This window comes from Heterocephalus glaber, unplaced genomic scaffold (assembly GCF_053883595.1).
Source record: "Heterocephalus glaber isolate CG9 unplaced genomic scaffold, H.glaber_assembly_v1.0 deba00000071, whole genome shotgun sequence".
Classification (NCBI taxonomy): domain Eukaryota; kingdom Metazoa; phylum Chordata; class Mammalia; order Rodentia; family Bathyergidae; genus Heterocephalus; species Heterocephalus glaber.
This window is the reverse complement of record NW_028258137.1, coordinates 29,352,068-29,374,703: the sequence shown is the minus strand read 5'-3', so window position 1 is coordinate 29,374,703 and position 22,636 is coordinate 29,352,068. Positions and strand designations below refer to the sequence as shown.

The window sequence follows — 22,636 nt, the reverse complement described above, 5'->3', positions numbered from 1 at the left end:
ACTGAAGCTTAGCAATGTCTTCCTTTAATTGTTGTATATCTTTTACTCTCAATTTCTGGTTGTCACTATTATGAAGGAGGGAATGCTGTAAAATAGGGAAGATATTCTGATAAATATGCAACACAAAGATAATCTATTATAAGAGCTAGGAATAACTTGTTGGAATGGATGCCACAGGATCATGATTTTCTTCAATAAAAATTTATGATGCTCAATAATATCTGGTAAAGGAAAGGAAAGATTAATGAATAAAAACTCACATATGAATTATATAACTTGTCTCAGTGCTATTTAAAAGAGTATCTTAGTATAATCTTTGAAGTTTGGATCCCAGGGAAGTGGCATGATGTGCAAAAAGGCCGCTGCCTTTAAATAAAGACATCCATCCTGATTAAACATCTTATGAGCTGGGTGATCTTGGGCCAATCACTTGAACTTCTCTAAGTTTAATTTCATTATGCATGAATAAAAATAGAAATCTTGGCCATTTCAAAGAGCTGTTATAAGAACCAAATCAAACAATGAATGAGAAATTGTTACAGTTCAAAGGCCAGAGAATATATGCACCATGATGGCAGGGAACTGCATGGATTGTATTCAACAATGTATTTTCAGCAACTAACCCCATGTCTGGCACATGGTAAGCACAATATTAAATAAATTCATATATTAATAAGTGAAGGGCTGGGGATTTAGCTCAGGGGCACAGCCTCTGCCTTGCAAGTGCAAGGTCCTGCGTTTGATCCCCGGTACCAAAAAATAAATAAGTAAATAAATAAAGATAATTATGGGGAAATATCATTCTGGGTTTTTTTGGTACCAGGGATCGAACTCAGGTCCTTCCGCTTACAAGGCAGGCAGCGGAACCACTGAGCTAAACCCCTGGCCCTATGATTCTTATCACTATTTTCTTGCTGGGGAAATAATTATGGAAGGATAAAGCCAAGTGTATGAGTAGAGCAGAGGTTGGAGGAGGAAAAAGAGAAAGAAAAAATGGCTGGTATCTTTTCTTTCCCAGAACAGAAGCAGACATGATAGAATTAAAGAAATGATGATCAAAATTACTAGCCCCAAAAACTGCCCTTTTTCTTTCACAGCCCCATCAATCCTACCTTTCAATCCTACCACTAATATATATATATATTTTTTTTTTCGTTCTGGGAATTGAACTCGGGACCTTGTGCTTTCGAGGCAGGCAGCAGCACCACTGAGCTAAATCCCTGGCCCCAACTAATATCTTTAAGACTGCCTTTAGATATCAATGTCATTAATATGAGTCATCAGTAAGTCATTTCATTCAGTTTTTAGTGAGATGTGTATATGTCCTCTTTTGGTCATTAGGAATAGTACTGCTTTACATTTATGTTGGATATAACTAATTCAGAGCCCTTCTTTTCTATTTTGTTAACCCTTTCTAAAGTCTTTAGTGGCCAGGGGGAAAGTCAGTGGACTTCAGGGACAGCTTAAGGGGAAAACAGTGCAGTTTGTTTCTTTTTACTTCAAGCTGTAAATGATTACAGCTAAAATCTTATGGGATAGGTGTCTGGTTAAAAATGTATCTCTCTCTGAATTGTCCTTTTCTAATTTTATAGATGTTTTTCCTCATACACATAGGAATTCCACCAATATATTTTTTTCTGCCATAGAGGTCAGGGTTTTGTAGGCCTTTGGGGAATAGATAAAATGCCTAAATGTCAGCTCAACAAAAGAACTATGTTACCACACTGGAACACCATGTTCTTGATACTTGGCAGACTTTGGGAACATCCCAAACCATGTACATTCTGGAGGATGCAGACAGGTCACAAAACTAAATCAGTCTAGTTTAGCCAAATACCCTCAACCTAATTCTAGGTTTCAGATAATTGATAGCCTTCCCCTCCCTCAGTCACATTTATTACAGTCAATTCAAAATGGTTTTAACTGGATTCAGATAAAACTCGCTTACTTTTTTTGCTTTCACAAATATAACTGACAGGAATAAACACAAAGAGTTCTATCTGTAAGGAGCAATGTGGTAATGAGACTTTGGACCTTGAAGCTTACAGAAGACTAATGAGATAATATCTAAAATGTGCTTGAGGTACGTGTGTGAAAAAGCTCTATCAAGACATAAAATAGGATAAACAATGGAAGAAATCCTTGTGTCAGGACATATGGCTTTTTCAGAACAAAATTAAGTAATACTTTACAAATATGCATATGTTAATCTTCTCTGTCATCTCCAGCCCAGATAGACTGAAAAGTATTTGTAATTATTCCCATAATAACAAATAAGAATATCAGCTTCTGCTGAAAGATTTCCAAAAAAAATTCCAACACAAAACCATGACTGTTAGGTAATGTCTTTGTGTTAAGCCAAGTTTCCAACTTGAAGTTCAGCTCTTGGTCAATTTTATTATCAAAGTGAAAGCACAAGTCGTGGCCCCTCCAACTTTCCACTCTATTCAAACCAAATGCATCCCTGTGGGATTCCCTTGCTGTCAGAAATTGACGAAAATTGCAAAGCACACCCTCTTTGGGTTCCTGAACCATCAAAGTACACTCAACAGATAATGTCAACAGTGACCATATAATGAACTTCAGTAACTGAAGAGCTCAAATCAATTACCTACAAGACTTAATTTTCTCCTTCATTTAAAAGTACATAAAACTCATTTCTTCCCATGGCATCTTTTTTTCCTAACAACTATAAGTAATAAAACTAACTTATTTTCATGATTGCTACAAAATAACAAATGGGACATGAAGTTTTAGGAAAGCAGTTTCTAGTGGAATATTTGGGATGTGCTCTTCTCACAAATTCTTATAGGCCAATAATTCTCCCATGTGTTTGTTCAAATCAGTAGGATTTCATTTTCAGACCCTTACTTGATGACAAACCACCACCTTTTTTTTAACTCACTCAATTTTAAACATTTTCTAGTACAATCAAGTAACAAAATTTCTATTAGGTAGATAATAAAATCTAAGAGATGGGAAGAGCTTTTATATATTATCTAATTTAACTCTTGCTTATATACAGGTCAATCTAGATAACAGATATTAAATTTCATGACCTGTGGACAGTAGGCCATGTTTAACCTTTTGGAATACTTATAAAGTGATGACAACTCCCTTACCTCAAAAGGGGGTTATAGTGCAGTAACAAATAGCCCACATGATTCCCTAAGCAATCACTTGAGGGAAAAGTACAATTATGAAAATGAAGGTTCTCCAGCTCCACCTTAGACTTACTGATTCAGAAACTTTAGGGATGGGATTCGGGAATGTGCATTTACCATAGAAAAGCATCTCAGGCTATTACTTTATACAATAACATTTGAGAACCACTGCTCTGGTAGTTTTGAGAGATGTGCATAAAATATCAGTCAGGGAAATGTCAAATAGGGAGCTTGTCTTTTAGGGACATGAAAAGGAAAAGAAAGGGAAGAGAATAAGGAAAGGAAAGGAAAGGAAGGGAAAGGAAGGGAAAAGAAGGGAAGGGAAGGGAAGGGAAGGGAAGGGAAAGGAAAGGAAAGGAAAGGAAAGGAAAGGAAAGGAAAGGAAAGGAAAGGAAAGGAAAGGAAACGCAAGGCAAGGCAAGGAAAGGAAAGGAAAGGAAAGGAAAGAAAGGAAAGGAAAAAAAGGAAAGGAAAGGAAAGGAAAGGAAAGGAAAGGAAAGGAAAAAATTGACCAGCATCCTCCCTTATTAAAGCCACATATTTATAAGCAAACGAAGTCATTTTTTAGCCTAATTTGGCCCAGACATTCTTGTAAATTATATTCACCACTATGTTGGATTGTGAGCTACTGATTTATAATAGAAACACTTAGTGCAGAAACCCATAATCTCTAGTGACCTACCATTCTCTGAAGTTAGTTTCATTTAGCTCATGAACCACAAGTGTGAGCCTATTTTCTTCCAATGACAAGAGTGTCCATAAGAAATTGTGATTTCCACAATTTCTTCTAGTGACAGAAATACAAAAAAACTAGTTGTTGGGGCTTGTATCTAGATGTCTCTCCAAAGCCTCATGCTGTCACAGGTGGGGCTTTACACAGGTGGCTAGATCTAGGGTGTGTTATGCTGGGATCAAGGATGCAATGCTAGGATTAAGGGTGTAAGTGTTACCCGCCCTAAGGGTGAGTAGCCTGGACAAAAAATAAGGGGCAAAAAGAGGCTTGTCACCGGTCACTTGTACCTTATAGCTTGCTGCCTTCAGCCTGCCATGAGCTGTTTCTCCTCTGCGATGCCCCTCTGCCATGCCACTCTGCCTTGGAGCCAGTCAACTATGGACTGAAACTTCTACAAACTGTGAGCTAAATAAACCTTTCCTCCTTTAACTTTAGGTGCCAGGTATTTTGTCTCAGCAATGAGCAAAGTAACTAAGACACTAGTTAACAAGAATTAAAACTTGAATTGAGCTAGACTTTAAGCATGTAATGTCAGAGCAGATTAGTTGGCATACAGAAATTCTACATAAGACCAACACTTTGCATTCAGAAAAACCACCTGGGGAGTGCCTATCAATGCAAATTGTAGAAAAGTCTGACTTCATAGAAATAAAGTGGATAACTGAATTCTTTAACAACCACCCTATCTGATTCTAATGTGAATGGTTTGAGAAAACATTTGGGTGCCAGGATTTCAAGACTTCAAACTCTTACCTACATCTTTCTTTGAGTCTTAATCAATATATTAAACATAGTAATACATATTTAATTAAAGTAATCACATAAAGTGGGATAAATAGGGAAATTCAGTTCACTTAATCAGAGCATAGATAGGGTAAATCAAAGCTGAGGAAACTTGTTTGTATCATGAGTTACTATCCTCCAGAACTGGGAGCCACAAGTAGTAATAAAAAGCAGCTCTATGTAGACTTTGTTTTTATTTCTTTGAGAATATATATAAAACATTGAAATTATCTACTTTTAAAATATTAAATATGCTGAAAAGTGTGTGCATGTGTATGCAAGCACGTATGTCTAATAAAGATGATGGATGACTAAGGGTAGGGTGAGAATTATTTTCTGGCCAACAGCAATAATCAGAAAAATATAATTCTGAGGATCATACCAAATAAAACCAAATAGAATCTGTCCTTGGCCCAAGCATCCCCATTCCTGATGTTAGGACTGTAATTTTCTGATTCTCATGACAAATGAAAGAAAGAAAGAAAGAGAGAGAGAGAGGGAGGGAGGGAGGGAGGGAAGAAAGAAAGAAAGAAAGAAAGAAAGAAAGAAAGAAAGAAAGAAAGAAAGAAAGAAAGAAAGAAAGAAAGAGAGAAAGAGGGAGGGAGAGGGAGAGAGAGAAAGAGAAAGAGAAAGAAAGAAAAAAAAGAACTGTGGACAAACGGAACATGTGCAGCATTGTCTAATTACTAAAATTCACAGAGAACTGAGATACTCTCATCCTCACTTACTTTAGGGAAACTAGAATGTGCCTAGGTTCTGGGGTAGTATGCTTTCTGAGTCATGTATTATAAAAAACATGCTATCTCTCAGTCCATAAACCTGTAAAAGGTGCTCCAGCATATTACATACTTAATGACTTGGTGACTTTAAACAAGTTATGCAAGTCCCTGAGCTAAGGCTCAGCTTTAAAATAGGTACCCAGATAAATCTTGTTAAACCCAACTCCAGAGACCAAGAGATCTCTGAAACAAAAGGACTCACTGAGCTACTGCAGATGCTAGCCAGAAAAAGAAATGACCAGGTCCTGGGACAAGGTCTTGCAACTATCAGCATAGAAGCTAGGTAACAGTTGGAAAACATCTGCTATATCTAAGAAGGTTGGATCGTAATTATCATGATGAGGAAATTCCTTCTACATAAGGGAGCTAAGAAGGGGGTCTGGAAAGGGCTTTTTGAAAAGCACACAATTCTGAGCTGAATTCCTGGAATTGGTCAAGAATCCATCATGAGTTATCCAGGTGGAAAAAAATTGGATACTCCAGGTAGGTGGAACAGCATGGTCAAAAAGCCACCAAAGTACAGTATTAAATATCATGACGACTCCAATGATTCAGTGTTTGGATAAAAAAAATGAAGATGCAATGCTGTATCTGTAAGAACCTTTCAATACTGTCAGACCTAAGCAGGAATTGAAGGGAGGCAAGGACACTGCTTCTATTGGGTGCTCCCATGGTCACATGTAGAAGATCAGCCATCGACTAAGGCTCACAGACTGAAAGCACCCTGTTAACCATTTTTGTAAATAAAATTATATAGACACAGCCACATCCATTCACCAACATATTACCTATGGCTGCTTTTGTGCTACAATAGCAAAGTTGAGTATTTGTGATAGAAACCACAAAATAGGAAAAGCTTAAAACATTTACCACCTGCTTTTTAAGTAAATGGTGACTAGGTGATAAGTGGCTAATAGTAACTCCCAGCCTCCCAACTTTGGCAATAATACAAGAGATCTCCAAATGTCAGTCATATTCGTACTCCAGATCAAGAATTAGAAGGACATATCAAAGATCTAAGTGTTAAAACAACAACATTTAATCTGCTGGAAGATAAAAATAGGTAAAACTTTTGAAGATATAAGTACAGGCAAAGACTCTCAGACCTCAACTACACAAGAAATAGTACCAAGAACAAACCAATGGGATCATATCAAATTAAAAATCTTCTTCACAGCAAAGAAAACAACTGACAGAGTGAAGAGACAATCTATAGAACATGAAAAAAATTTTCCAGCTATTCTTCTGATAGAGGACTAATATCTAGAATATATAAAGAACTCAAACAATTAGACTCTCAAAATAAAAGACCCAATGAAAAAATGGGCAATTGAAATGAATAAACACTTCTAATAAGAAGTACAAATGGCCAATATACATATGAAAAAATACCCAACATCTCTGTCCATTAGAGAAATGAAAATTAAAATAACACTGAGATTTTATCTTTCTCCAGAAGGAATGCTATCATTGAAAAATCAAATAATAACAAATGATAGTGAGGCTAGAGGGAAAAGAAACCCTTCTACATTATTGGTGATAATAAAAACTAGTACAACCACACACACAAAAAAAGAATCCTGAGTATTTTGCATTTTATAGTGAAATCATGGGGAAGGAAGGCACAAATTACACTGAACCTAAACTGGCTATTGATAACAGGGGCAAGTTACCCCAAACAAGCTTTAGGAAAGGAAGATAATCTACAAGGAGAAGCAGTGATTACCTTGAGCTTAGCTAGGGCTAAAGCAGGATGAAGTAGCATCTAGGGCAGTGGTGGCAAACCTATGGTACATGTGTCACAGCTGGCTATTTGTTATCATTGAAAGCTCTAAAAGGTTCACTATCACTGATCTAGGGAGTCACAATATATATTCAAGAATGTAAAAACAGTCTTTTGTTCTTTTTGGCCTGTAGTTTGTTGCTGATTAATCTCTCCCCATCTCTCTTTCCTTCTACCCCTTGATCCTTTGTGACTAAATGTAGGACATCTCAGAATTTTTCTCTTATCAGTCTGTATTCATGGTCTAGGCTCTTTCCACTCAGCCATGACGTTTCCCACACCACAGTGCCTAACTGAGGATTTTGTGGGAGGATCACATGAGATAATTTTTGTAAAAGTGCTCTGTAAGCTGTAAAGCACCATACAGAGGAAGCGGATTATTATTAGTCTTTTATGAAACCAAGCCATAAAGATGCAAAATGACCCAAAAAATGAAAACAAGATGGGAAAACCTGAAATACAAAATCCACAGATCCTAGCACATGACCCCACATACACAGTAGTAGGTGCTTAGGAAGTACTGAGTAAAGAAAAACACAAAACTGGTTTGTCCCTCACCATGTTTTATCTGATACCAAGAATGAAGAAATGTACTTAAAGTCAAGGATAGTATTCAATTACACCAACCAAAATGCCCCCAAAACCCTAAAATCTTAAATGAAAGAGCACTAAAATATAAAATGTGACTTCAAACCTGCAGTGAAACAGTTATGTCCTTACCTCTTCCATCTTTCAAATGCAGCCATTCAGAAATAGAACCTGGCTGAAGTCTCTTAAGTGTTCCCTGGATCTGGTAGATCTGTATAATTGGCCTAGTAACCTGTAGAGGAAATAACAAATTCTATAGAATGTTGGGCACCTAAACCCTCTGTTTTGGATCTGGAGGGCTGATTCTTACTGATAATTCTGATTTTAAGCCAAAGCAGATTCATCCCCTAACCCAGTGATGGTGAACCTTTTAGAGACCGAGTGGCAAACTGCAACCCAAAACCCATTTATTTATCACAGAATGCCAACACTGCATTAAAATTGGATACCGAGGGTTTATATATATATATATATATATATATATATTTGACTCGAGTGCCTACAAAGAAGGCTCTGCGTGCCTGCTTCACCAGGTGTGCCATTGGTTCGCCATCACTGCCCTAACCTCTCTCCCCCAAGCACAAACAGGAAAGGCGAAACAGGGGTGGGGGAGGTAGGGAAAGTTATTTATTGGATAAAACTGTTCCCTAGAATATGTAGATTATGATTTAAATTTAAATATTTAAATTACATCATATGCAACTTTTAACATAGACAGTTATTTGTAGAATGAGGTGGACCCATACTGGGAAATACCAAATTTAAAAGCTTCAAGGAAAAAAATGTTTTCTTCTGGGTGGGCCTTAATTGCCTTCTTTATCCCCTATTGCAAATATATTTTTATGCTGGGTAACATTTCCAAAACAGGAGTGTTTTTTCTGCTGTCAAAACAAACAAGTTTGCTTTCAAAGCCACAGAAATGCCCAACTGTTAGAAAAAATGTTTTTCTCTGGCCCCTTGCCTGTCTTATTCCCCTATAGCCTTACCCATTGGGCCCTTTCTCTAGGAGGGCCTCTGGGGCTGTGTGGTGGAACTTATTGTAAAACTATTTTGTGCAGTAAGAATTAGTTTCTTCAACATCTCAGACCACCCACAACATGCCCGATCTTGGCAAACGTCTACTGGTTTCCCCAGTATTTGATTAACTGTACACTGAGTTAACTGACCCGGGTTTCTGGGTTTCCGTTTGAGAACAGATGAGGATAAAGATGTCTCTTTCTTTCTCTCCCTCCCTTCCTTTCTGATCAAGAAAGGATGAAAACCTCTCATCAAAAATCTATGCAAAATTCATTTTGCGCGTTTGTGTTTTCGGAAGGGGTAGGACAAGAGAATTGGGCAAACTAGACGGTCCAACATTTACAGTAGCATTTTAAGGGTGCACAGAGAGAAAGCATTTGCTAGAAACGCCCTTGAAAGCCTGACCCTCTGCTGTAGGCCCCGAGGCCTCCCAGGGTGGGATCCACCTCCTGCACCCACAGCTGTGGTTCGAATCTCGGAGCATGGTGGACGAAGGCCAAAAGAGGCAGAAGCTCCTGGAATACAAGCCATAGTTTTGCCTCAGCTTATGTTCTCTCCTCATGGCTTCTTCTCTCACATAATAGGTGCTCAATAAATGCGGACCCAGGAAGCAAAACAAACTGCCCTCTGAGCCCGAGGAGAAGTACGGGCTGCGCATGTTGATTCCGACCCACCATCTCCTCACGCTTGCTAAGGTAACCCGGCCTCGGCTGCTAAGACCCAGCAGCTAGAGAGCCAGCCAGAAGGCGAACCGCTGGAGGTGAGCCGCAGAGCTCTCAGAGAACTGCAGAGACCGCGCTGGACTCGCGGAGCACACCTGACCGCCGCCCAGCCTGCCAGGCCCAGCGTTTTCATTGAAGAGGCGGCCGCCGCGGGCGGGGTGGGCCGGGGTGGGGCCTGCGCGTTCACGCCCAGATCCCGCCCCCTACCCCACCCTCCCCGGACCTAGGCCCCGCCTCCAGCCCCCAGGCAGAGTCCTCCCGCACCCTGTCCGCGCCTAACACAGGCTTGGAGGGCGCGAAGTGGGAGGAGAGGCCAAGCCGCGAGGGCGCGTGCGCGCCACCCGCAGCTGACGCGGACCCGGCGCGCGCCGCCCCCGCCCCCGCCCAGTGTGTCCCGGGGGCCCGGCGCGCGGACCTGCTGACGTCAGCGGACGGCCAGCGGAGCCGGGTGCAATGAGCCGCTGGCGCACTCGCGCACTGCGCTCGCCCCCTCCCGAGTCCGAGACCGGCGTGCGCGCGCCTTCGTTCGCTCTCTCTTAATTTTTTTCCCCCTCCTTCCCTGCCTCTCTCTCTGTCTCTCTGTCTCTCTGTCTCTCTGTCTCTCTGTCTCTCTCTCTCTCTCTCTCTCTCTCTTCCTCGAGCTCCCTGCCGGCCGTGGCTCCCTCGCGCTCCCCCACTCTCTCTGGTAGGCTCCGCCGAGCGATGCAAGCTCTGGGAGACAGCGACACCGCCTCCTGCTAGAGCCCTGCCCCCCGGCCTGGCCCGGCCCCCTGCCCAGCCCTGCCCAGCGCGCGGGGGTCGGCGAAGGCGCCGCGGACTCACCGACGGCGGAGCCCTGGCGATGCACATGCACTAGCAGCACCCCTTAACTCACGCCCTCCATACCCCGCGCCGACGCCGCCGCCACCTCCGCCTCCGCCTCCTCCTCCTCCGGCAGCCGCGGCAGAAGGACCCACCCTGCCCCCCACCCCACCGTCGGCTGGCTCCGGCTGCGGATCCAGCCTCGACTCTTATTTTATTTATTTTGGGTCGTGCACCAGCCTCAGTGCCTGCAACCCGCGCCTCATCGGCCCTCGGGCGCCTCCTCCTTCGGATCCGGAGCCCCAGACCCCAGCCACCCTCGCCTCCGCACCCCTAGACCCTCGCCGACTGCCGCGAGTCTCTGCAGCTGGGGTCTTGATAGCGGCTCTCTTTTGGGGGGTTTCTGGTCTTTCGACATTTTTGTTCCCACCCAAGGAGAGGATATCGTGAATTTTCCCCCCTTTGAACCCAGGCTCTGCTCTCTGGGGGGGGGTGGGGGGGGCGCGCCGAGCCGGGGAGCCGAGCCAGCCGAGTCGTGCGGGCTGTGGCAGGGAAGGGGCCACCACCATGGGATGTACTCTGAGCGCAGAGGAGAGAGCCGCCCTCGAGCGGAGCAAGGCGATTGAGAAAAACCTCAAAGAGGATGGCATCAGCGCCGCCAAAGACGTGAAATTACTCCTGCTGGGTAAGGACCGCGGCTGCCTCCCCCATTCCCCGACCCTGGCCACAGCGCAGCCCTTGCCACCAGTTCCCCCACCCTACTTGCGCCCTGGGAGACCTGGTCCCTAAGTTGGCACTAGCCCCCCTCGCATGCCTTAAACCCCTCTCCCCGTTCCCCTAAACTGACACTCACCAGTTTTTCCCCCTGTCTGTGTCCCAACAGGGGCTGGAGAATCAGGAAAAAGCACCATTGTGAAGCAGATGAAGTAAGTCCCTGTAGCACTGGGATTTGTACTTTTATTAAGAATAATTTTTAAAGTCGTTTTTATTACCTTGCTCACTCCACATTGCTCTCCAGGCCTGGTTTTTAATTCGTGTACACACACACACACACACACACACACACACACACGCACGCACACACAGAGACCTGGCTTTGCATTCCCTCCCCCACTCCCTACGTTGGTTCTGGGTCCTCCACCCCAACTCCTGGGGTGGGTGTTTTTGGGGGGAGGGGAGGGGAGCGCCTGTAGTTGTATGAATGACAGTGTCCGCCATATTGATCAGAACATCACACTATTGGCATGGTTATGGTCATTACTCTTGCTCGTGGAGTATTCCTTGTGTTTTGCTGCCTCCATTTCTATCTCTAATTCTGTCTCTGTCTCTCCTCCTCCTTTCGTGCCCCCCACGGCGTCTATAATCTCGTCCCCCTGCTCTTCTCCTGGGGCAGTGATTTTGAACTTGGCTAAAATATGGAGGGGACCCAGCCCTAAAGTAGGGTGGAGGATCAAGGTCTGCTGTTCATGGATTTGGTGCTGAATTGGAGGCTGTGGTTTTTACCCCACGTCCCACCCCCCGCCGCGAAGGTTAGAGGAGGGGGCATGAGCTAGGGGAAGGGGTGGGTTTCTAAAGCTGACGTGATAGGCACAACTGTATCAGAGCCTGAGATGGAAGGGAACGCTGGCTGTGAGGCTGAATGCCCGCCCCTTGCTGCCCCTGCCCCCTGTCCTCCCCCACCCTCCCAGGGTTTGCTTCCCTGACACAGGCAGTTTTCCTTCGCTTAGTGGCCTTTATCATGTATTTACACTCTGCATAGGCCGTATAATCTGTATAATCTACCCACAATGCGGATTTCGGGCCCCACTTGCCAGCCGCCTCCTTCTGCCTTACATATCAGTTTCCCTTCCTAATTAACTGGGGGTGGATTTGAGTGATGGTTGAAAATTAAAACAAAATGGGATATTCCTTCCTTTCCACACTTTCTCAATAGGGAGCCTCGCCCCTCCTTCCCACTCACAGGCTGGCTTCTTGCCCCATCCACTCGGCAGCTTCTGGAGAGCCCATAGTCAGCTTTGCTTGGGGAAAAGGGTGGCCAGCTGGTGAGGGGTGAGCGCCCTTGGGGCCTCAAAGCTCTGCTGCTTCCATTGGCCTGTCAGTTCAGGACGGAGGAGTTCGTTAAAACCGTTTAGCGAGAATTCCACGTCGCTTTGCTGTGACACCTTCGTGCACACACAAGCTCCTAATTAGAGGCTGCTGTGCAGTAAACAAAAATGATTATTTTTCAACTTGACAGAATAGCCGAAGTAATTGCATCCCGTAGGAAAACAATGAAAAATAAAAACCTCTTTCGTGGGAAGGTGGGTGGGAGGCGAAGCATGCTTGGAGGTTTCAGAACCAAGAAGCAAAAAATCTTGCACGTGTAACAGGCATGACGAGCGGGTTCCAGGCGGCGCCATGATGGTAGGGAATAGCGGCTCCGAGACAGTTTCCCCCATCTGCTTGATGCGTTCTTGTTTTTGTTCCAGAGCTCCCTGGGGCTTTCTTCACAGAGGCCCCTCGTCTTGCCGCACCCTTCTGAGCCACGGGTAACTTAGCCTGGGGCTTCTCTAGAGCTTGTGCAACCCAAAAGGATGGGGAGGCGGGGCCTGGGGAATTGCTCTTTGCAATAAGGTTCAGGTTGCATCTGCCAGGAGCCTTTGCAGGTCAGGTAATGTAACCTGCGCCACCGCTTTCTCCCTACGGGGAATGTTTCAAAACTTCAAAAGTCTGTATTCTGCAGTAGCTTGCTGCGAGCTCCACAGAAGCCCCAGACTCCAGAGCTGGGTGAGGTTTCAGGCGTTGTGAGTGGTGGACAGCGCCCAGCCGAGGCCGGAAAAGTCTATGGGGTTCAGCTCGGCGGTGCTCGGCTGTGTTCGGCAGGGCCTGGGCGCGGGGCTCGGAGGGACTCGGGATTGTTTGGAGCAGAGTCCGGGCCCGCGGCGGAGAAGGCCGAAGGCATTCGGAAACTCTTGAGGGAGGGGAAGGAAAGAGGGGAAGGTAGGAAGGGGCGGCTATGGTCTGCAAATTAACTTTGCCTCCGCCAGAGCACCTCGTTACCCTCTTTTCCTGAACATGCTCCATAAATTAGGTTGATTTAATAAGAAGTTTAAAAATATATACCGGATCCCCCAAAGGGTACCTTGCCTTTTTTATTCAAAGAGAGCTGTGCTCTCTGAGGAGATAGATGTGCCACTTTAGAATGAAAATTCCTGATTATGTACTGGGGCAGGAAATCATAAATGAAGGCTGTATGTGAACTTTCAGTGGGAAAGTTCTTTGTTTCTTGTATTTGATTACACAGTGTTTGATACACGAGACCGTTAAATTAGAAATCAGATCAATTCCTCTCTTTTTCTGGCCTTCCCCCTTTCCTCAGTCTCACTGGGCCTTTTGGGAGAAAAATGTTAGGCAAAACAGATTTTGAGGTTTAAAAATTAATTATATTTTAAAAGAAAGCACAGTACACCAACTCTTTAGGAAATAGCCTAGTTTTGCTCAAAAGGTTGGTCAAAAAGGTGTCTGGCCCATGTAAATTTTGCCATGAGGCACCCTGGCATCCTGTCCTGAAGCACTGATGAATGGCAGCTTTTCCTGTGTGTCCTCCAGCGTGGATTAAAATAAATGAAACCAGGGCCTTTTGCCAAGCTGGATACAGGACTCATTTTATTAACCACAAAATGAGGGACTGGTGTCACTGTATCCTAATGACAAATTCTTTTGAGTCCTTATTTGCAGACATGGTTTTTAAGATCATCACTTCACCGAGAGTCGCTTTGAGTCAAGAGCATTTTATTTCCTTTACGGGGCCAGCTCCAAAAATCTTGGTGACATTTACAGAAAGCAGTTTTCTACTTTCCTGTGCAATATGATTGGTGACCAACCTATCAGGCCATAAATATGAGTGAATTAGGATGCTGTGTTGTTTCACCCGGGCAAATGAAATTAGATAGTCCTCTGTGAGTGACATCCTATGAGAACCCAATGATTTCCTAATGGGAATTGAGAATTGGTAGCACAGCCTATTGGGTTGAGAGGAAGAATATCAATATTCAGACACTGCTGAACCCTTTACCGTTTCCAGAAGAGCAAAGAATCATTCCATTTAGGCTGTATTCTTGTCCATGTTGTAGAGTGCTGACTAGAAGAAGGAATAGGCTTCCGTATATGTCCATAGAAACTGAAGTTAAATGATAAGGGACCAGCTGGCAGATGGTGCTTAGAACAGTGTTAACAACCCCATCAGCCCAGGAATATTGCAGAGAGCTGACCTTTGAAATTTTTCTGCTTGATAGATGTTATAATGGAAAACTGCTTCAGAGATGCCACAGATTAGATTGTATTTAAAAACCTGATTCTCAACACTTTTTTAAAAATTAACTTCTCTTGAATATAGCTTTCTGAGTTTTTTCCCTTGTACAATGTGATTGTGAACTAGTGTTTGGGAGATCTATGTCAGCCAATCCAAAACATTTCAGTGCTGAAAAATAAACCGAGATAATTGAGATCACACAAGTATAATTTTACACATACTGTGAGTAATCAGTGACTCTTGTGCATGGCATTTTTAATAATTTTGCTTGTTTTAGGGGGTTGTAACCTCACCTTTGATACAGGTGTATCAAAGTGTGAGAGTCATTTTGCACTCAATCTTTAGACTCTTACTCAGACTAACAAAACTTTTAAAAGAAGTGTCAATTTTATTGAATTACCACGGTATTACAAGGAAATCTCTTAAAGAATTATATTTTACAAGGTGTAGAATCGATAGACTATCACTTTAACTGACTTCTCAGTTCTGAACAAATAATTGTAACTGCTTGGACTGTGTATGTAATGAAAATACCAAATGAACTGTGGAGCTACTCTGGGAAGGTACTATACTTGCCCTCATTTGAGGTGTTGAGCTTACTGGGATGTTGAGTCAGGTTGTCCTTGGAGTGTTAAAATTTTTTTTTCAAAAATAGTTTAAAGGTAGCAGCAAGCAAGGCCATTGCTTGCTCACTGGTAAACTTCACAATAAAATGGAGCATTGCAGATACCCGTTTATTTCCAAGATACCTGCTCAGTGCTATTTTAATACAAATATAAGGATTTGCCTGATGAAGACATCCCTGGTCCTCCAAGTATTCCAGCCCATACAAGTAGAATATGATTACAAAGGCAGATCCCACCCTATGAGGGAAGGCACTCTAAAAGGTTACCTACTGACAAAAAGCTGGTGGTTTTCTATTTCCAGCTGACCTTGTCTTTGTAATTAGGGTGTCTAGTATTTGGTTCAGATTCAAGGCAAGCCTATGTATCCTTTCACCATGTCATTTACTGTTCAGCACCTGCTAAGTGGCAGGCATTAGTGGAGTCAAATGGCAACTTGCAATCATAGCTCTGAAATCACAGCCATCTAGAAGGGTGTTTCCCATACATACCTAAAGGGTCCTATGTTGTGGTTGCATTCCACTGACAGCTACTCTTCTAGATTTGTGAATTTATTTCTGCACTCATCTTGTTGACTGGATTGCCTGCCTCCCTTCCTTCTGTCTCTATGTTTATTCAAATAGATGTACCTTGCTCTCTGGAGACTGTGATCATGAACAGAATGTCAGATCAAGTAGCAGATGAGGTCTTTGATTATGAACTCTCCCTCCTTACTGTTCACCGAGCTGTAAATACCAGCAGATCTTCCTGCTGGAAGAGTAGCAAACAGTCCACCTGATCTCAAAAATCAGCTATGGAATTCCTGAACTTCAGTTACTCATTGGATTTTGATATGGAACCTATATGCTTGTGGAAAAGATTATTGCCAGTTAGGTTATTAGATTAAATGAGTGAAGCTTCATGTGGATTGATGTGGGTGAATAGAAATCCAGGATTTCTTTTCAGTATGTGGGGAGCTGGATGAGATTTACAATGCCCAGAATCAGAATGCTGTCATTTTATTTTGTTTTAGCATATGGAACTCCCAGATTATATTGTACTTCTTAGGATGCCATATCTGTTAAGAAACAGGACAAGATGTTTTTTAGCTGCTCACAGCACCCTATCTCTATTAACACTGGAGATTTAATATGAGTAGAATAAGGTCCTAGTTTTCTAACATGTGCTTCAGCCCATCTGGATGCTGGGGACTTTGTCTCCCAGGATATGTTCCTTCTCTTTTCTTAAGCCAGACAGACCATTATTACAAGAGCCCATATTGATCTGAAAGGCAACAGTCAAGTTGGTGAAGGGAATGATTCCAAGCTTGAAAAAACATTTTGTGTTAGCAAAAAACAATTTTTAATTTTGAGGAAAGAAAAGAGAATGCGTGCCTGTGTGTATATATGTGTGCACTTACTACATGGATTTTAAAACAGATTCTGTGAGAAGGGCACTTTGTGTCTTGTTTATTGATGGCATCATAATGAAAAGCCTAACTGCTTAGAAAACTGCATTCTAGAAATTAGTTCAAAGTTGTATCCCATTCTTATTCCATCCCTCTCATTCACACATAGAGCCAGCAGAAAGGAAACTATCCAACAAATCAAAGATTAGCATAGTGGGGAAGGTGAGGAAGTGGTAGTGACCTGCTAACTGGCACAGAGGAATAAGTAGCTTCTTATTTAGAGAAGCAGTTTTACCATGCTGCTCTAAAATTGAAAGATAGTTAAGAGTGTAGACTGTGCAACCAGGCTGCCTGGTTTGAAATCTTTGCACTAGCACTAACTAGATGTGTGATTTTAGAATAGAAACTTAATTTTTGATACCATAGTTTTCTTGCCTGTGAAATGAGACTGGTAAAAAAATCCTTAATGGGGTTATTGTGAGCATGAAATGAGTTAACTTATGAAATGCAAAGTTACAACAATGTCTAGAACACAGAAACCATTATACAAATGTTAGCTCTAGTTTTTAATCTTTCAATTGATTAATGGGTGTTCTCTTCCCATATGGAATTATTTTGTCAAGTATGTGGGACTTAGCCACTGGAGTGGGGGGTGGCGGTTCATGCTTATGGCTTCTTTCTGTTGCCTGTGCTGCAGTACCAGTTATATAACCAACTGTGTTGTCCTAACTGATGTGGCATTTTTGATGGTGCAGCTGCTTCAGCCCAAGAGATTGGGGTGACATTATAAAGAGTAGGAAAGAACATTGAACCAGGAGTCCAGACCAGCAGCTCTGCCTATGCCCCTCTAAGGATGCATTTTCTTGAAAGAGTTGGACAAGGGTAGAGTTGGACTAGGGGTACCCAAGTTGTCTTCCAGTTCTAAATGTTCCATGAAATTGGGAATTCCCTTTGTTTTCAGGATCCTGAGATTCCAACTATAAAATCCTCAATTATGGTTCTATCACCAAAAGGTGTGGGTTATCCTTGAAAGTTCTAAGGCTAACATGATTGCATATAAGCAACCTCAACATCAAAGTTTTGTCAGCCGAGAAAGTTATAGTCCTGAGAGGCATTTGGAGAAATCCACCTCTAACCAAACTTTTCATGCAGATATGGTTCTCAAACCAAAGAGGAGGATTTGAAAGTGTCCTGTTAGTAAGAATCAGGATGTTACTGGGAGAAGAGACCCAGTGACATGTGAGAGAGAAGTGGTTTATCTGTAGCTTCCATGATGGTCACAAATGGAGGCAGATCTGACTTCTATCAGGGCTGACTACATGTAGAGGAACCTGCCTGTGTTCCCGTATTGAAGGTCCATGGAGTTCGGAGATTTGCAGATTAATAGGAGAGAATCAGGAGAGCTGTATAGTAAATTTGACTTATTCTCTGACTCTAGGCAAATCATTCAGCCCCTCTGGGCCTCAGTTTCTTCAACTCCTAATTAGGATATGGGTTTTCACAGAATTTCTCATGTCTCTTCCATGTTTCCAGTTCTAAGATGCAGTAAATGCCAAGAGAAACCTAGAAACCTGAAATGCAGTGGGGAACAGTGGGAGTATTTACCACCCACAGCTTTTATCTGCTGAGCCATCTTTAGTTCTAATTTTCTTTACAGAGAAAAGGAAAAACATTGTTCTTTTCATAGCAACAAAAAATTAAAGTAAAATAAAATCCTTCTAGGCTAATAGTCAATGCCCCAAATTTGTCCCCCTAATCTCTTGACTTGTCAACCATCTAAGAAGCAGATAGAATAGGGAAAAGATAAAAAGAGGATAATATATAAGATTAAGGCTCCATGGCCAAAGTCTTACCTTGAATTCCCAGGTGTGTCTTAAACAACAGGTAGATTTTCTATAGAAAATTGTATCTTACAGAAATAGTTTCCCATGAGTTAAAGTGGACTCTACTGTCTGCTCCCCACCCATACCAAGACCACTAATGCATATCACACATTGTAAATTAATGATATATCTATGTCTGTATCCCTTGCTAGTCCAGGTGCTCCTTCCTTACCATGGCTCCCAAAAGCAAGGGTATTGACTTATTTTTGCACATAATATAGCACTGTGCCCAGGACCTGGCACAAAGGTAGTATTTAAGAAGTATTAGAACAAAAAGGAAGAAAGAAAAGAAACGAAAGGCAAGGAAAGGAAAGGAAAGGAAACGAAACGAAACGAAAGGAAACAAAAGGAAAGGAAAGGAAAGGAAGAAAATGGCAGGCTAGCTTATTCTGTATAAACTAGAATAATATTGAAAGCTTTCAGTAACCATAGGCTGTATTTATGATTTCCTTTTTTTTTTGTATTAAATTCTTTTATTGATACATTGTAGGTATACGACACAATTACATTTCTCATTGGGAATTGTACCTTTACATAATGCATCTTGGTTCTTATTTTGTCCCCATTCCTAGCCCTCCCTTCATGCCCTCCACCCTTCCCTATTTACAAAGACTTTATTTCCATTTTTTCCATTTCTCAGCATTTTTCCTTTCCCTTCTTTCCTTTCCCCTGCCCCTCCCACTACCCCTACCCCTTTGGACCTTTTCTTCCTATTTTACATTATCGATTATTCATTCTAATCATTGGTACATTTTAGGTATACAATATAATGACATTCATCATTGGAAATTTGCAACTTTACATACTCTCTCTTGGTTCTTATTTTTCACCCTTGCCCAACCCTCTCTTCAACCCCTCCAGTCCTCCCTATTTACAAAGATTTTGTTCCTATTTTTCCATTTTCTCATATTAATCCCATTCCCTTCTATCCTTTCCCCTAGCCCTCCCACTTCCTTCCCCTTTGCCCCTTTTCTTCCTATTTCACATTACCTATTATACATTTAGTCCTTATTTACACTTTCAGTTTCTCACACCAGAGAAACTATTCGGTATTTACACATGTATGTCCTATTTATTTCACTTAAGAGTATCGCCTCAATGTGCACCCACTTAGCTATAAATGTCTCTAATTTCTCATTTTTTATGGCTGAGTAGTACTCCATTTTATTTTTTTTAAAAACCACATTTTCTTGATCCAGTCTCCAGTTGATGGGCGTTTGGGCTGTTTCCAAGTTTTAGCTATTACAAACTGCACTGCTATGAACATGGGCGCACATATATCACTGTGGTATGATTCTTTTAATTCTTTGGGGAAGGTCCCCAGCAGTGGAATAGCGGGGTCAAATGGAATTTCCAGTCTTAGTTCTTTGAGGTATCTCCATACTGATTTCCACAGTGTTTGCACCAGTCTACAGTCCCACCAGCAGTGGAGCAGGGTTCCTCTTTCCCAACAGCCCTGCCAGCATTTGTTATTGGTTGATTTCATGATAGCAGCCATTCTTTCTGGAGTGAAGTGGAATCTCAGTGTTGTTTTCATTTACATCTCTCGAATGACCAGTGATGTTGAACATTTTTTCATGTATTTATTTGCTATTTCTACTTCTTTGTCTGAGAAATGCCTGTTCATTTCAGATGCCCATTTTTGGATTGGGTCTTTCAATTTGGGAGGTCTGATCTTTTTAAGTTCTTTATAGATTCAAGATAGTAGACCTTTGTCTGAGGAAGAGCAGGTGAAGATTTTTTCCCACATTGTGGATTGTCTCTTCACACTGCTGGTGGTTTCTTTTGCTGTGCAGAAGCCTTTTAATAAGAAGAGATCCCATTTGTTGATTGTTTGTACTAGTTCACGGGCAACTGAGGTTTTGTTCATAAAATCTTTTCCTACACTGATGTCTTCAAGAGTTCTACCTAACCTCTGTTCCAACTGGTTCAGAGTTTCTATTTTAATATTTAGATCTTTAATCCATTTTGATTTTAGTTTAGTGCACGGTGAGAGATACAGGTCTAGTTTTAATCTTTGGCAAGTTGAAGCCCAATTTTTCTAGCACCGTTTATTAAAGAGGCTATCTTTCCTCCAGTGAGGGTGTTTGGCTCCTTTGTCAAAGATGAGATGGCTGAGTGTGTCTGGCATTCTTTCTGCATCTTCTAATCTGTTCCACTGGTCCTCAGGTCTGTTTCTTTGCCAGTACCATGCTGTTTTTATCACAGTAGCTTTGTAGTAGAGTTGCAGGTTGGGGATTGTGATACCCCCTGCCACGTCTCTGTTACCTAGAATTGCTTTTGCCATTCTGGGTCTCTTCTTGTTCTAAATGAATTTCTAGATTGTTTTCTCGAGGTCTATGAAGTATGCTTCTGGGATCTCAATTGGAATTGCAGTAAATCTACATAGCAGTTTTGGAAGTATGGCCATTTTCACTGTATTAATCCTTCCTACACAGGAGCAGGAGATGTCTGTCCACTTTCTGATATCATCTTCAATCTCTCTTTTCAGAGTGCCATAGTTTTCAGAGAAAAGGTCCTTGATTACTTTTGTTAGGATGATTCCTAGGTATTTCAGTTTTTTGGATGCTATTGTGAAAGGAATTATTTGTCCTATTTCTCTCTCAGTGAGTCTGTCATTGGTGTACAGGAAAGCTATTGATTTTTGTGTGTTGACCTTGTAACCAGCTACTTGACTGAATTTGGTTATTAAGTCTAGAAGACTTTTGGTGGAGTTCTTGGGGTCTTCTATATAGAGTATCATGTCATCCACAAATAATGACAATTTGACTTCTTCATTTCCTATCTTTATTCCTTTTATTTCTTTCTCTTGTCTAATTGCCGTGGCTAATGTTTCCAGAACTATATTGAACAAGAGTGGTGATAGTGGACATCCTTGTCTTGTTCCTGATTTTAGTGTGAAGGATTTCAGTTTTTGACCATTTAGTACAATATTGGCTGTTGGTTTTTCATAGATGGCTTCTATCAGTTTGAGGTAGAGACCCTCCATTCCAATTTTTTGTAGGGTTTTTATCATAAATGCATGTTGGATTTTGTCAAATGCTTTTTCTGCATCTATGGAGATAATCATATGGTTTTTGTCCTTGGCTCTATTGATATAGTGTATTACATGGATTGATTTTCATATATTGAACCATCCCTGCATCCCTGGGATGAATCCCACTTGATCAGGGTGTATGATCTTCTTGATGATCTTCTGCATTCTGTTTGCCATTATCTTATTAAGGATTTTTGCATCTATGTTCATTAGTGAGATTGGCCTATAGTTCTCTTTTTCAGTTGGGTCTTTCTCTGCTTTGGGGATCAAGGTGATGCTTGCTTCCAGGAATGAATTTGGGAGTATTGCTTCCCTTTCAATTTCACTTAAGAGTTTAAACAGTAGTGGCAGCAGTTTCTCTCTGAATGTCTTGTAGAATTCAGCAGTGGAGCCATCAGGGCCCGGGCTTTTCTTAGTTGATAAGTTTTTAATTACATTTTCAATTTCATTGGTTGTTATTGGGTTGTTCAGAATTTTTAGGTCTTCTTCACTCAACTTTGGTAATTCATATGTATCTAGGAATCTGTCCATTTCTTTTGTGTTGTCCATCTTATTGGCGTATAGGTTCTGGAAGTAGGTATTGATTATCCTCTGGATTTCTGCTAGGTCTGTTGTAATTTCACCCTTTTCATTCCTAATTGCATGGATTTGGGCCTTTTCTTTCCTTTCTCTGACAAGGTTGGCTAAAGGTTTGTCAATTTTGTTGATTCTTTCAAAGAACCAACTCTTGGCTTCATTGAGTTTTTGTATTGTTCTCTTAGTCTCCATTGCATTGATTTCTCCTCTGATCTTTATAATTTCCTCCCTTGTATGAGCTTTGGGGTTGTCCTGCTCTTCTTTTTCTAGAAGCTTGAGGTTCAGCATCAGGTTGTTTAATTGGGCTTGTTCTGTTTTCCTAATATGCGTATTCACTGCTATGAATTTCCCTCATCAGACTGCTTTCATTGTGTGCCATAGATTTCGGTATGTTGTATTGTCATTGTCATTTAATTGAAGAAACTGTCTGATTTCTTCTTTAATTTCCTCTGTGACCCATTGGCTATTC

The 22,636-nt window shown here is 41.8% G+C and overlaps 2 protein-coding genes across 3 annotated transcripts in view; one reads left to right on the top strand and one right to left on the bottom strand.

Annotated features, from left to right (window-relative positions):
- Positions 1–10,479, bottom strand: part of Ces5a (carboxylesterase 5A) — a 353,566-nt gene extending 343,087 nt beyond the window's left edge. Inside the window, 2 exon segments of the mRNA XM_087192027.1 lie at positions 7,963–8,062; positions 10,392–10,479. Coding sequence (XP_087048153.1) covers positions 7,963–8,062; positions 10,392–10,418 — 127 coding nt within the window. The 5' untranslated portion in view covers positions 10,419–10,479.
- The window catches only part of Gnao1 (G protein subunit alpha o1), a 169,165-nt gene continuing 156,385 nt past the window's right edge, over positions 9,857–22,636 (top strand). Inside the window, exons 1-2 of one of the 2 annotated variants that reach the window (XM_004847899.3) lie at positions 9,857–11,055; positions 11,254–11,296. In XM_004847899.3, coding sequence (XP_004847956.1) covers positions 10,938–11,055; positions 11,254–11,296 — 161 coding nt within the window. In that variant the 5' untranslated portion in view covers positions 9,857–10,937. The remainder of the gene's footprint in view (positions 11,056–11,253; positions 11,297–22,636) is intronic. The other variant, XM_004847900.4, reaches the window with a different exon arrangement.